The sequence below is a fragment of the Podarcis cretensis genome, assembly GCF_951804945.1.
Source record: "Podarcis cretensis genome assembly, chromosome: 14".
In the NCBI taxonomy this organism is placed as follows: domain Eukaryota; kingdom Metazoa; phylum Chordata; class Lepidosauria; order Squamata; family Lacertidae; genus Podarcis; species Podarcis cretensis.
This window is the reverse complement of record NC_137183.1, coordinates 15,931,030-15,946,100: the sequence shown is the minus strand read 5'-3', so window position 1 is coordinate 15,946,100 and position 15,071 is coordinate 15,931,030. Positions and strand designations below refer to the sequence as shown.

At 42.1% G+C, this 15,071-nt stretch overlaps 1 protein-coding gene across 3 annotated transcripts in view; it reads right to left on the bottom strand.

The window, feature by feature from the left end:
- Window positions 1-15,071, bottom strand: part of SPPL2A (signal peptide peptidase like 2A) — a 40,000-nt gene that overhangs the window by 19,105 nt on the left and 5,824 nt on the right. For all 3 annotated transcript variants that reach the window (XM_079954265.1, XM_079954264.1, XM_079954266.1), the window contains exons 2-10: window positions 14,767-14,886; window positions 14,017-14,199; window positions 12,807-12,890; window positions 9,362-9,495; window positions 8,109-8,257; window positions 5,038-5,134; window positions 1,934-2,035; window positions 1,464-1,545; window positions 68-142 (exon numbers count right to left, since the gene is read on the bottom strand). In XM_079954265.1, coding sequence (XP_079810391.1) covers window positions 68-142; window positions 1,464-1,545; window positions 1,934-2,035; window positions 5,038-5,134; window positions 8,109-8,257; window positions 9,362-9,495; window positions 12,807-12,890; window positions 14,017-14,199; window positions 14,767-14,886 — 1,026 coding nt within the window. The remainder of the gene's footprint in view (window positions 1-67; window positions 143-1,463; window positions 1,546-1,933; window positions 2,036-5,037; window positions 5,135-8,108; window positions 8,258-9,361; window positions 9,496-12,806; window positions 12,891-14,016; window positions 14,200-14,766; window positions 14,887-15,071) is intronic.

Sequence of the window (15,071 nt, the reverse complement as noted above, 5' to 3'; positions counted from 1 at the left end):
ATACACTTTAATACATACAATATTGGTGTGCTTTAATGAAAAAATAGTTATAAACCTGCATACTTACTTTTGTAAGGTATGGTGTGATGAAGACAAAAAACACATCATATACAAGAAGGAGACCAAGGAGAATAACACATGACTAGAGAATGAAAAAAAGAGTTATTTTTATAAAGCTCATGAGCAATCATTAACACTTACAAAAATAGCACAATCACATCATACTATTTAAATAAATTGGCAACATTTGCTTGTAACACTAAACCATTGTTTAAAGCAATGTGTATCAACCAGAACAAACCTGAGTGAAAGCTGGCTTAGCATTATGTATGAACTGTATGGCTAGAACAAACTTATGGCTAGTTGCCAAGAAAGTTCAATAACCCACCATTTCAAAAGTGAAAGGAGATTATTTAAAATCATGTTTGGTTGGTACCCAACAATAGTCAGGATCCCGTGAAAGTAAGATTAAAACACTAGAGAAGTCCTTTCCTTTCCTTTCCTTCAGTCAGGCACGTTAAACTTGTGCCCATAACACTGAGACTTTGGCTTAGTTTGGAGAGCTAAACAATGGTTTAGCTAGTGTTAAGAGAATGCATCAAGCATCTCCGAAAAGATCCCCCTCCTCTAGCATGGCCACAAGGAGGAAACTGGAAGCTTCCACTGATATTTGAATTAACCACCATTTAGTGTGGTTTAGTGTGGTTATCAAAGAAAGTTTAAGTATAAAGGATAAATACAATTCAATACAAGAAACAATATTCAGCTTACACTAGCAATTCTTCATTTTGAAAACAGAATTATTTTATCCAATAAAAGTCTAAAGTAATTTCAAAACATTTTTTATTTCACTTCCCAAACTTACGTTTAGGACTACAACTTAGAACTAGATATTTTTGTAATAGTAGTTGGTATTCCCATTATTTGAATTGCATCCACACATACTGTACATTGCGTACCCTGCTACCAGATTTTTAATCTAGCGTATGTATTTAATATATATTGTCCAGAGGATTGAAAACTAACTGCAAGCTCGTACATTCTCTTTTGCTTCCCTCTTCACTTTTAATTTCTTGTTTAGTGCTAACCACAGTTTGTCGTTATGGTCTGGATGGAAACACAAATCATTCTTGGCCAATCTGAACATCATGGCAAACTATGGTTAGCTCTAAACAAGAAACTGAAAGTGATGGTGCATGAGGAAGAGGATAAACACATGAGCCTACAAGGTCATTTCCAGCCCTCCAAACCACGATTTGAAAAACTGAGCCAGTAGCACTTTAAAAAGAAATTGATGGGGTTTGGGAGCTATATTTGATACAGTCAACTTCCATCGGATGCTCTAGCCAACCACAGCTTAAGCTGCAAAAATTGACTCAACCTTTTCTGCAGTCCAACACTGCACACACTCTCTGAAATTGGTGTTCTTTGTGTATTTTAGCTAGACGGAAAGCTTACTGTACCTTAAAGTTGGGCAATTTGAGTGTTTTAATAAAGTTCACGCAGAAAGCAATTCCCAGGATATCTTGCAAAATCCATACCCAGCTAGAACAAAAAAAGAATTAAAAAAAATTGTTGCAGTAAAACACAGGGACAAAATATTGCACATAAAGCTACAATCCTCAACTCACTTATTACAAGTTAAACCCCCTTGAAAACAGTGCAATTAATTTTGATGCAAAAATGTATAGGATTGGGTTGTAAGGCCAGGATTCAAAGAGGCTCATGCAATAGCATCATATGCAGTGCTTGTGGACAAGGGGAGAGAAGGGGGAAAGGAGACATCTGATGGAAAGAGAGAATGGAAAGGCCTGCCTGTCTATGCAGGATTTGGACCCTGACCTAAATATTTTGAAGGCAACACAGATTTAGAAAGCAACAAAGCTAGCATTTCTCATCATTTCAATTCTGAATCTGGGAACTATTCACATACCTATTTTCATTCCGAAACACTGCCCAAACAACAGATGTCGTTATGCATATTAGAGCGAGAAAAAAGAGTCTCACTTCGAGGCATCTGTCCCAGCATGGAAACCTAAAAATAAAGCGGGACAAGAATATGTTATAAATACAGCAAATAATACATCTAGTTCTCCAACAGATACCAACAAGGGCAGCTTGCCAGCTATAGGCATCATGCAGAGCAATTTTCTATGGGGGTTTTGCATTCCAGTCAAAGTATATTTTGTGTATGAGGAAGGGCCGTACCTCGGAGGCAGAGCAATTGTCTTCCACGCAAAAAGTCCCAGGTTTGGCCTCCAGCATCTCTAAGTAGGAATGGGAGAGATTATTGTCCGCAGAGAGGGAAAGCTACGCAGCGCCCCTTCCATAGCTGCCAACTTTCAGATTTGAAAATAAGGGATCAGCAGCCTCGAAAATAAGGGATCAGCAGCCTCACACGTCCCGGGGACAGTCTACGGGATATCTAACAATCTGGGATAGCAGCAGGAAATGGCGCTGGAATAAGGGAATTTCCCGCAAAAAAAGGGAAGGTTGATAACTATGGCCCCTTCAGCGAAGCGGGAGGAGAAACAGAGCCCCTTCCGTTTCTCCTCCCGCTTTGCTGGAGAGGCGCTGCACAGAGAGGGAGATAATATTTTTTTTCTTGTTCTCCTCCTCTAAAACTAGGTGCGTCTTATGGTCGGGTGCATCTTATAGAGTGAAAAATACGGGCATATTGCAGCTTCCTCTAGTAATAACTTCTAATACTTGCAGAGTGTTCAAAGCACTTCATGTGTATTATCAAGTTGCAACCCTAATAGCAACCCGATAAATATAGTTATCCCGCCCCCAGGTTGCAGGTTTGGGTGGGAGGTGGAGGGGAGGAAGAGAAGCAGCTGCCGGAATGACTTGCCTAAGGTCACCTAATGAACTCATGGCAGAAGTGAAACAGGAACTTCCTGATTCGTAGCTCAGTCTCTGGCCATACCGAGAAGGAATTGGAAGAAGAAAGAGGTGGCATTATATAGGTGTTCTGGCAGGCAGATCCAAACATATAAGATAAGGGCTCTGACAGCAAGGGCAAGGAACTCATGTTGGATCTGGGAATTGAAAGGAAGCCAATGCAGGGGTTTAAAGGAGAAGCATCATGTGATCAAAGTGACATGAAAGGTGGTTTGGCAGTTGTTGCTGTTTAGTCGTTTAGTTGTGTCCGACTCTTCGTGACCCCATGGACCAGAGCACGCCAGGCACTCCTGTCTTCCACTGCCTCCCGCAGTTTGGTCAAACTCATGCTGGTAGCTTCAAGAACACTGTCCAACCATCTCGTCCTCTGTCGTCCCCTTCTCCTTGTGCCCTTGAATGTTCTCCTTGAACATCAGGCTCTTTTCCAGGGAGTCTTCTCTTCTCATGAGGTGGCCAAAGTATTAGAGCCTCAGCTTCAGGATCTGTCCTTCCAGTGAGCACTCAGGGCTGATTTCCTTAAGAATGGATAGGATAGGTCCATGGGACTCTCAAGAGTCTCCTCCAACACCATCATTCAAAAGCATCAATTCTTCGGCGATCAGCCTTCTTTATGGTCCAGCTCTCACTTCCATACATCACTACTGGGAAAACCAGAGCTTGAAGTATACGGACCTTTGTTGGCAAGGTGATGTCTCTGCTTTTTAAGATGCTGTCTAGGTTTGTCATCGCTTTTCTCCCAAGAAGCAGGCGTCTTTTAATTGCGTGACTGCTGTCACCATATGCAGTGATCATGGAGCCTAAGAAAGTAAAATCTCTCACTGCCTCCATTTCTTCCCCTTCTATTTGCCAGGAAGTGATGGGCCCAGTGGCAGTAGAGTAGCATAAAGCAGGCTTCCTCAACCTCGGCCCTCCAGATGTTTTTGGCCTACAACTCCCATGATCCCTAGCTAGCAGGACCAGTGGTCAGGGATGGTGGGAAATGTAGTCTCAAAACAAGGTGGAGGGCCAAGGTTGAGGAAGCCTGGCATAAAGGGACCAAGATGAGTCCACAGAAGAAAGAGAAGGTTGCAGTTGTCTAGCAACAGACGGCCAGAAGATGAAGCAGAGTTTCTGCTGAGGGGATAAAGAGAGAAGTGATGAACCTTGGTAATGGAGTAAACAGGGAGAGCAAATGAGAGGAATATAATATAAAGCCTAGGCTGAATGCCTGATCAACAAGGCATATGGTAACATAATGGATAAGGAGAGAAGGGCTTGGGATGAAAGATGAGAAATCCAGTCTTTGGCATATTGAGTTTTGGACAATGGCATACAAACAGAAATCTGGTAAGACTGAGGTGTAGGATTGGAGCGAGGAAATAGAGACAGAAAGCTGGGTGTCATGTGCATATAGGAACTACTGATGAGAATTTTGAGAAAAAAGAGCAAAAAGCCAAGAACAGTTCTCTGAGTCACAGCAAAGAGAAGGAAAACAGGAAATGAGCTTCCACCTACATAAACACTGAAATAATGATTAGACAGATAGGAAGAGAACATGGTGAGGACAACATCACAGAGACTTCTGGCTTAAAGGAGTCAAGCAGGAAGGGGTGGTGGAAACAGACCATCTGTATCAAGCGCAGAGGAACTGAACAGAGACTATTAGATTTTGCAGCAAGAAATAATTTTTCTGGGGTCAATTTCAGTGGATTGAAAAGAGTGTAAACTGGATTGGAGGAAGTCACAAGCAGAGAAGGAGAGAAAGTTAAAACAGCAGTACACTCCCGGAGTTTGGAGGCAAAGGGGAGAAGAGTGGCAGCTGGAGAGGAAAGGTGGGTTAAGGGATGGATTTTTGAGGAACAGGGAAGACAAGCTCACATGTGCATGCAGGATGAAAGGAGGAAGAGGTGTTGGAGAGGGAGATATAGAGATTAATTGTGTGAAAGAGGGGAATAACAGCAGGCTGGGAAACAGAAGGATATGGAATCAGGGGAGCAAGTGGAGGTGTGAGAGGATGACGACTGGGTAGTCGACTCATCAAGTGAGACACAAGAGGAAAGCATTCATTTTACAAGCCAAAAGCCTGGCCAAATCACATAATTTTTCTTAGCCACAAAGCTATTTAGGAAAGTCATATGGAACTATGGACTGTACCTGCATTGCCCATAAGGTATTTTTCTAACTATGGCATGAAGACAGTTGAACAGGCTTGATGCAGATGCGAGGCAGAAAACTGTGATGACGGCATACACTGGACAAAAAAGGAAATAAGGATACATTGGATACAAGCATGCCATTACAAATTATTCAAAGGGGGGGGGGGAAAGATTGTTCATGCCAAACTGGATGGAATTATTGATGATGCACAATGGAAGACTATGTGGACCACTAGACCAGCAAAGTCTGTATCATGCTTGGAAACATATCCTAAAATAAATATAATGAAGGTGCAGGGCACCTGTTCAGATCTCACAAATATCACCCAACTTTACTCCCGTGTGCTGGTCAGGTTGCAATAGCAGGGGTGCATACTGTCCCCGATTGTGGGAGTGTCCATTGGCTAATGCTTTTTGGAACGAAGTGTAAATAAATTACGGACATTGTGACCGAACCACTGCAAATTATGTCTGAAGACATAAATATGGACACCAGAGCTAAGGCACTTCTAATCTTTTTACCAATGGCTGTGCAGTTTTCGATTGCTCAGAATGGAAAACCTAGAAATTTTGGACCTTGCATTGTGGTAACATTGAATTTAAGAGTTATACAGGGCAAAGCCCTCCTTATGTGGCTTGGTGGAATTTCATTAATTATATTAACAATACCAGTCCACAACACCGGTTTTCAGCAGTTATCTATGAAAATCTGGAATTCACGCCTGTGCTCTTTCAAATGTTGCTTTCCTTTTACAGATACCTTTGCCTCATTTTCTTCACCTCACTCGTATCTCTTACTATTTTGTTTTTTTATTCTTAGTAATATGGAATGTAAGTATGAAATGTAACATTGCCTCCTCTGGGATGTTATTACATTTTTAAGTCTGTCTATTTTGATTTATGCTTCTACCATACACAAACACTCTCTGGCTAATATCCTGAGCATGTGCTCTCAGAAGTAAACGCTGCCACTGAGGTCAGCGTTTCAGTTCCTAGTAAGTATATCTAGGATTGCAGCCACTGTTGTGTTTACGCATTTTCCTGAGGAAATATGCTTTGCCCTGGTTTGGTGTTGCTTTGGGCTGACAGTTGCTTCTCCCCTTCTCTCTCATACTGCTATCTCCTTCCTGTTGTCAGTTTCCATTTCTTAGTGCAGAAAGTACAGTGGTACCTCGGGTTAAGAACTTAATTTGTTCCAGAGGTCCGTTCTTAACCTGAAACTGTTCTTAACCTGAAGCAGCACTTTAGCTAATGGGGCCTCCCGCTGCCGCCGCACGATTTCTGTTCTCATCCTGAAGCAAAGTTCTTAACCCGAGGTACTATTTCTGGGTTAGCAGAGTCTGTAACCTGAAGCGTATGTAACCTGAGGTACCACTGTATTGATCTGATGTGTAGAGATCTTTCCTATTCTACTTAGTTCAAGAGGGTTCTGGAAGCTTCTCTGTGTGAAAGAAACAAGCAGAAGCTTTGTGATGTTTGGGTTATGCCTTCAGAGAAGCTCAGTACAGCTGGCTTAAACTGGGTCTGTTATCTCTTCTGTCAAGGTCATACTAACTATAAAAGAAAAGCCAGAAGGAGCCTGGGTACCACTTTCTCTTTCTATCTCTCTTTGGATTTGGATTTGATATCCCGCCTTTCACTCCCTTTAAGGAGTCTCAAAGCGGCTAACATTCTCCTTTCCCTTCCTCCCCCACAACAAACACTCTGTGAGGTGAGTGGGGCTGAGAGACTTCAGAGAAGTGTGACTGGCCCAAGGTCACCCAGCAGCTGCATGTGGAGGAGCGGAGATGCGAACCCGGTTCCCCAGATTACAAGTCCACCGCTCTTAACCACTACACCACACTGGCTCTCTTCATTCTGTTGTGGTGTTCTGTACAGAGTATGCTTAGTGTTAAGGTTCAGACTTACAAAGTTATTGTAAGTTTAAGTTAAGTCTGCTGCAACTGGATTTCTAGACAGTGCCAATCCTGGATGTATTGGATTTGTGACCATTATGCTCATTTGCCTTCAGTAGCAGTAAAGTTGTGCTGGATGAAATACAATTGCCTCTGGCCTATTTTTGGGGAATTCTGCAACTTTTTTTTCTCTGCTAACTATACATTGGAATCTAAAAGGTAAAGGTAAAGGGACCCCTGACCATTAGGTCCAGTCGTGGCCGACTCTGGGGTTGCAGTGCTCATCTCGCTTTATTGGCCGAGGGAGCCGGCGTACAGCTTCCGGGTCATGTGGCCAGCATGACTAAGCCGCTAAGTCAGGGGTCCCTTTACCTCTATCTATCTATCTATCTATCTATCTATCTATCTATCATCTTCTCTCTCCCCCCACCCCAGGAGGCTGTAGCTCAGTGGGTATTTATTATAAAAATATCCACTGAGCTACAGCCTCCTTGTGGGCAAAAGTAGAGAATATGCTTGCATATACAGTGGTGCCCCGCAAAACGAATGCCTTGCAAGACGAAAAACCCGCTAGACGAAAGGGTTTTCCGTTTTTGAGGCGCTTCGCAAGACGAATTTCCCTATGGGCTTGCTTCACAAGACGAAAACGTTTTGCAAGTCTTGTGATTTTTTCCCGCTTTCCCCCCCTTTTTCTAAGCCGCTAAGCCGCTAATAGCGCTAATCCGCTAATAGGGTTGCTTCGCAAGACGAAAAAACCGCTAGACGAAGAGACTCGCGGAACGGATTCTTTTCGTCTTGCGAGGCACCACTGTATAAAATCAAACAGAAGGAGAACAGAAGGCGCATCCTACGTAGAACTAAATAAAACTATATAAATTCAGTGTTGAATTGAGGCAGGGCTCCAATTTTCACTGAGTTTGTAAGCTTGAACCACTCCAGACTCCTCCAGAAACACTAGGAAATAATAATAATAATAAATCCCTCGCTATAAGAAATGAAGCGTATCAGGAAAAAGTCTCGCCAGAATGTTTTCTTTCTTTTTTTATGGGGCATTCAATCATCAAGCCCCCACTTGCAACCCGGACCCAAGGCTACCAACTTAGCAGGAAGCAGTCTTAAAGAGGCATGGCAAGTTCAGAAAGTCAGACCAGAATAAATCCAAATGTCTCCTTACCTAGATATTTGTAGAAGTAGTACATTAAGACTAGCATAATACAACAGATGGCAACAAAGAAAACAGCAGTCATAGGAGTTAAAACCACGTTTTCTTCACTTTCTGATGAGTCACTGTTTCCATCATTTGAAGACCGCTTCAGACTCTCACTGTGAGGGTAAACAGAAGCAGTTATAGGCTCTCACTGCATCTTGTTACCATTTTCAACATAGGTCAATATGTGGGTGTTTCTTTCTGCTTTAGTAATGGATTGGCTTATCTCAACTAAGCAACATTCAGCAAGATTACATCATGGTTCATAGAATGAATATATATTTATCTTATGGCATATGCAGAGCTTAATATTTATTAGTCCATTCATTAGTATTAATATGAACTTAATATGTTTCAGTCACAAAAGACACCTGCTCTTAGGACTTCCCTATAGGAATGCTTTTTCTAGTTGTTCTGGTGGAGAAATGCCCATAAGAAGCATCAGACTTGAAATTCTGCAGAGGTTTTCCAGGAAATCTATTCCTTAACAGTCCATGTGGCTTTTCAATGCCAACAGTATTTTCCAGGCATTGTGCCCAAAGTGTCCCCATGGAGAAAACACTACAAAATTAAAAATCAAGTAATTATCAGTTATAGATTTGATGCATATTTATATTGAATAAACATCACCTTTAGTGAGATTCTTAGATTCCTTTCTGTACTCAGCTCATCTCTAAGCAGTGCACTTGGCAGCGTTACTAATTTGGTCCAATCAGACTTTGTGGACCATAATGCTTTTTGGAGGCCCTTAGCAAAGCCACACAAGTCTACCATCAAACTGGGCCTTCTCCACGGGAATGCTTCTGGCACAATGAGTTGTACCCAGCTGGTTGTCCTGCTCAGATGGAATCATCCATGAACAGGATACTGGATTTATTGGGAAATCTGTGTGTTCCATCTTGTTCATCGGATGGCAGCAGTTCTCCAGGGTTTCAGACGGAGGTCTCTCTGAGCTCTACCTGAAAGACGCTCTAACTACTGTCTATTGCCCAGTTGCAAATCAATGGATTTTTCACCATCTTTTGCTCTTCCCATACAACTTATAGACCAGGACCTTGATCCCACATATTTATTGTTTGAGAGAAAGAGAGATCCCCACTGGAACTGTTTGAGAGAAAGAGAGAACAAACACACAAAGCAAAATTGCCTTTGTAGCAGCAAATGTGTTGTCCAGTAACAGGAACTTTTAAATATATTAAGGTTAAACCAAGGAAACTTACAGCTCTGCCATTCCACTCCAGTAGCCTCCCAATGCTACAGAGACCACAGCAATTAGAAAGATAGCCACCATGCTGAAGTCAAATTTTGGGTGAGGTGGTGAATATAATGTCACGTTCACATTCTTTCCAAGATCCTGGAAATTATAAAAGCATCGGATTAGAGATGTCTGTTGAAAGGAGATGCTTCACATTTCAATATCTGACCATGATTCTGGGATATTCCGAAACATAGCCTTGCAAGGAAGTCCACTTTCCTTTACCAACCCACCTGCTTACAGGTGCATATTTTAGTCATCTGTAGCACATCAAACAGCCAGAACAAGAAAAGAGCTAGGGTGGTTCTAGTTTTGAATGAGGAGATGCAGGTTCAAAACCCCATGAAGATCACTGGATGACTTTGAGCCCTGCTAGCCTAACCTACCTCACAAGGTTGTAGAAAGGACATAGTGGAGAAGCAGGGAGAACATGAAAAAAAAATCAGGAAAGAGAATAAACCCTTTTCCAATGTACAAAAACACTGGCCACCAAGAAGCAAGTCTCATTCATGATGTGAATGTAGAAGACTGCAGCAACAAAACTATTCACAGCTCAATCTTCACCCATTGGCCTGGTTTGCATGTCAGGCTAAGCCAAACCATGGCTTAACACTGGCATGCAAGCGTGCAGCACCAGACCATCTCTGGGTGGCCGTGGGCATCCACAAAAATTTTAATGTGAGGGCCAGCCCCCCTCAATATTCCGCAGCTAGGTGGGCTCCATTGGGCCCTCCCCATCATAGCAGCAGGAGGGCCCAATGGAGTTTGTCACAGCCTCAGCAGGCCCCACCAGACCTTTCGGAGGGCATGCCTAGCACTCATCCCCAATAATTTTGCTGCTGTGCTGCAATGAGCTAAGCCACACTTTGGTTTAGTGTGTCGTCTGAACCCAGGTTCATGCTTCAGCTCTCCTGGACGAATCTGACGTGTAGAGATCTTTCCTGTTCTGCTTAATTCAAGAGGGTTCTTGAAGCTTGTCTATGTGAAAGCAGGAGGTTTCTGACATTTGGGTTATTCCTTCAAGCTGAGTACAGTTGGTTTAAACTGGTTCTGTTATCCTTTCTGTCAAGGTTATGCTGACTATATTGGTAAGGCCAGAAGGAGCCTGAACTCACTTTCTTTTTCTATGTCTTTGTTCTGATGTGGTGTTCTGTTCTGTGTGCCATAGTGTTAAGGTTTAGTCTTATAAATTATTGTTAAGTTTAAGATAAGTCTGTTGCAACTGCATTTCTTATGGACTGTGCCAGTCCTGAATGAACTGGATTTGTGACCATTATGCTCATTTGCCTTCAGTAGCAGTAATAATAATAGTAAAAAATTTTATTTATATCCCGCCCTCCCCAGCCAAAGCTGGGCTCAGAGCAGCTAACAACAGTAAAATGATACAACATTCTAAAATCATTTCATTATAAAATCAGTTCAAATCAGATCAATGGCAACCATTGGGCTAGAGTTCTGCGAGGATTGCCAAAGGAGGGGGTCAGGCTGTGCCCTGGCCAAAGGCATGGTGGAACAGCTCTGTCTTGCAGGCCCTGCAGAAAGATGTCAAGTCCCGCAGGGCCCTAGTCTCTTGTGACAGAGCGTTCCACCAGATTGGAGCCACAGCCGAAAAAGCCCTGGCTCTGGTTGAGGCCAGCCTAACCTCTCTGTGGCCTGGGACCTCCAAGATGTTTTTGTTTGAAGACCGTAAGGTCCTCCGTGGGACATACCAGGAGAGGTGGTCCTGTAGGTACAAGGGTCCTAGGTCGTATAGGGCTTTAAAGGTTAAAACCAGCACCTTAAACCTGATCCTGTACTCCACCGGGAGCTCAGTAAAGCTCTGCTGGATGAAATTGCCTCTGGTCTATTTTTTGGGAACTCTGCAATGTGTTTAAGTTTTTTCCTTCACACACAGACGACAAAATCATGAGACATAAATCATAGGAGAAAGCTTGGTTGCAGTTTGTGGTTAGTGTGAAGAGAACCAACTGATGAACCAGGGTTCGGACAACATGCTAAACATGGCTTACCATGCTTTATCATTATTGTATGAAAAACTAATCCTGGCTTAGTTTAGCATGGCTTAGTTTAGCATAAACATAGCTCAGTACAGCAGAACAGCAAAATGACTGGGGAGGAGTAGCCACAATCTCCTTTCCAGGGTTCTGTGCTAAGCCATGTGTCACTTAGTGCAATGTGCAAACCAGGCCACTGTATTCTTCTAAGAAACTGCCTCCCACCTTTATCACCATTGTATGAAAAGCAGCAACACAAAATGAATAAAATAAGATGCAAAAAAGAGGATTTTAGCTGCAAGCATAATCTACCATGGCCATTTAATAAACCAAGTACATCATGCTCCTTCATTCTGATCGCAAGTGTTCTAATGAAAAATGAACACACAGTGGTAAAAATTAATGCTGATAAAGACAAACAAAGAAGAGGAAATTAGTCAAGTAACTGTCAGAGAAGAAAATAATGCACAAATATTGTCATTGTATCCAACTAAGTCCTAGACTCATTGAAAGAAATGAGTGAGTCATGACCTCTGATTTCAACTCTGCGTAGGAATGAGTTGAATACAGCCCTTGATTAAGGTGCTTTATTTTGGTAAAAGATGTTTCATCCAGCATCTCTTTTCCTTTTTAGGAACATATCAGAGCAGATAAAAAACAAGTTACTGAAGTCAAGACAACATAGCAAGGTATTTTCAGAGACTTCAAAGTATCTATGGAATTTCCATCCTAGTAATCAGAAACTGAAAAAAGAGCAAAGGAGATACAACGAGATGCTGCAAAAAGTGTATTTATCTGATTGGATTTCACCTGACCAAGTACTGAAAGAGGGGAGAAGAGGGAAGAAAGAGTATGGGCGTTTGTCTCCTAGGTGGGTCATAAGGAAAGGGTTAAAATGAGTGTGATGTGATTGGCCAGTGGAAACTGATAGGAGGAGTTAGGGTTAGAGGGGGAGTTGTGTGAAAGTCAGTTGAGAGTTGGGAGTTGGAGAAGGAAGAGGGAGTCTGTGGGTTGGTAGAGCTGTGTTGTGAGAGAGTGAGAGGAATTGTTAGGTGGAGTTAGATAGTTAGTTGGGATAATCAGTTTGAAGTTGTTAGTAACATTGGGTCAGTAAAGAAACTAAGATTAAGAAACTGCCAAGAAAAATTAACTGAAACCATAAGCTTTTTCATGCTTATAAAAATAAACTTGATTATTTGTTAATGTTAACAACTGTCTGGACTCCGTGTGTGCCCGTGAGAAACGGGTTGGTGGCAGCGAAGAAAGCAGTCACAGTGGTGGCACAGGGTCAATAGACCGTCAAACGTCCAGGGACCCTGTGTGATGGCCACAGAGGCCCAGAAGTGAAATCAAAATATCTCATTTCCAAACCCGTTTCAACTCCCATTTTCCGAAGCAATCCAGAAAAGTACTTACCTCTTTCAAATTGATTATATCTTCATTGCTTACAAGTGTGATTGGGATGGTGATGTTTGCAGTCTTGTTACCATAAGGAGTATCCTAGAAAAAGGACACTCATAATGCATCTGCTTTACTGAACGAATCTCTACTTAAAAGTCTATCAAAACATTCTGTCTTATCCCTAGGCCTATACTACATATTACTGCATATTAATATGGCAGATCTGGATCATGGTATGCAACCAGAGCTGTAGCTAAGTGATCTTGCGCCCCTGGCAGAACAATCCAGATTGCGCCCCCTAGCCACAGACAAATTAGCTCTTCTTTCTGCCTCTCCTCCAATTCACTCTCTATTTAAAACCATTTCTTATGAGGCAATATTCAATATCTAAATTTATGGATACAGATAGGTAGCCGTGTTGGTCTGCCATAGTCAAAACAAAATAAAAGAAAAAAATTTCCTTCCAGTAGCACCTTAAAGACCAACTAAGTTAGTTCTAGGTATGAGCTTTCGTGTGCATGCACACTTCAGTGTATCTGAAGAAGTGTGCATGCACACGAAAGCTCATACCTAGAACTAACTTAGTTGGTCTTTAAGGTGCTACTGGAAGGAATTTTTTTTCTTTTATTTTGTTTTAAATTTATGGACATATTTTAAAGCCGATTTTGTGCCCTAACATCACCTGTGTGCCTGGTGGGGGCCCACCTCGCCACCCCCTAGCTACGGCCCTATATGCAACCAGTCCAGGATGGCACTCACCTGAAAAATCAGGTGTGCAGCTTGGGGTCAGTCCTGGACTCATTGCTGTCTGGAGAGGCACAAGTGCCTGGCAGTGCCAGGAGTGCTTTTTATGAGTGCCATTTTGTACACCAGCTTTTTATCTGTCGCCATCACCCATATAATATTTTCCCTCTTCAGTTCTCACCGTCAATATCAGCAAGAAGGAAAGGGTATTTATGATGATGGCCACAAAAATATAGAACTGCTTTGCAACTGACCGAAGCCTTGCCCCTTCAGTCCTAACCCTAGATTAAGATTTGGTAGGGCCCTCAGGAGCCAAATAAAATTGGACAAGTTCTAGATTACTGTGAGATGGCCATCTCGGATTCAAAAAGGGGAAAAACACCGCCACCTTAATGAAACCCACAGTGATGCGACAAAAACAATCGCCACAATTTAAGCAAAACATTTTCATGCAAAAGCAGCCATGTCTATTAGAACTTACTATGCCAGTGTCACTGGCGATGAGCAGCATTTTAGCACCGAGTTTCTGAGCGATCTCTGCCTTTTCTACAAAAGTGCAGTTTCCTCTCGACACAACGATTGCTTTGTCCTTGACAGTTTCATGAGTGGCATCCGAGGGACTGCAAAGCAATTTGGGGGTCAAGATCTCCAGTCTTGTATACGTCTAAGATGCAAAAGGAAAAGATTGGAAGTGCAAGAGAATTCTGTAATATAGCTGAAGCAGTTAATCTAACAGCCTTATTATTTACTGAAAACAGATGGAATAAAGATCATGACACTATGAAGCTGAAAAGTCATTAGCAAAGAAACTGTACTTCCAGACACCTTAGTGGTTTAGTTTAATATTGTATATACTGTACCACTCAGACTGCTGGCATGGGATACTGTTTCTACGTGTTTTCCCCACGTTAACACTCCTTGCATGTAGAACTCTAATCCAGCATCCAGACTAGTCATCAGTTTGCAGCAAGTTTCATTTACCAGGGGAATTTTTGCAACTATTATCTGAAACCATTCTACTTTTTCAGGCCTCAAAACCACTTCATTCTCACTACATTTTGTTGCACACATAGATTTAGCCTTACTTCAAGGGCCTTTTCTGGCACACCCATACCATACATGGCATAGTCTAGATAGAAAGATTGTGCCATTAGGATGTGAATGATTGTGACATATTTTCCCAAGGAAAAGTCACTCGATTCTTAGGAAATACAAGAGTATAATTACTTACAATGTTATTTAAGGCACTAGGAAGGGAGGTCCACTCAGAGTTATAATATATGCAGTAGTCCTTTGTTAACAGAGGATTATCGATCTGAATTGCATGCAAGATTCCTGGACCGGTGCTGACCTATAATTGAAAAAGATTTTTTCCATTAACCACTTTAAAATACGAATGAAAATGCTGACTAGCATCATTTTGAAAGGGTTTTAGATTATGCAATGCCAAATCATTTCTTATAAAAGCATAATACTAGGATCCCAATACTAGGAACACAGCAGGGCCTTTCAGAGCATTTTCATACAGCTCAGATT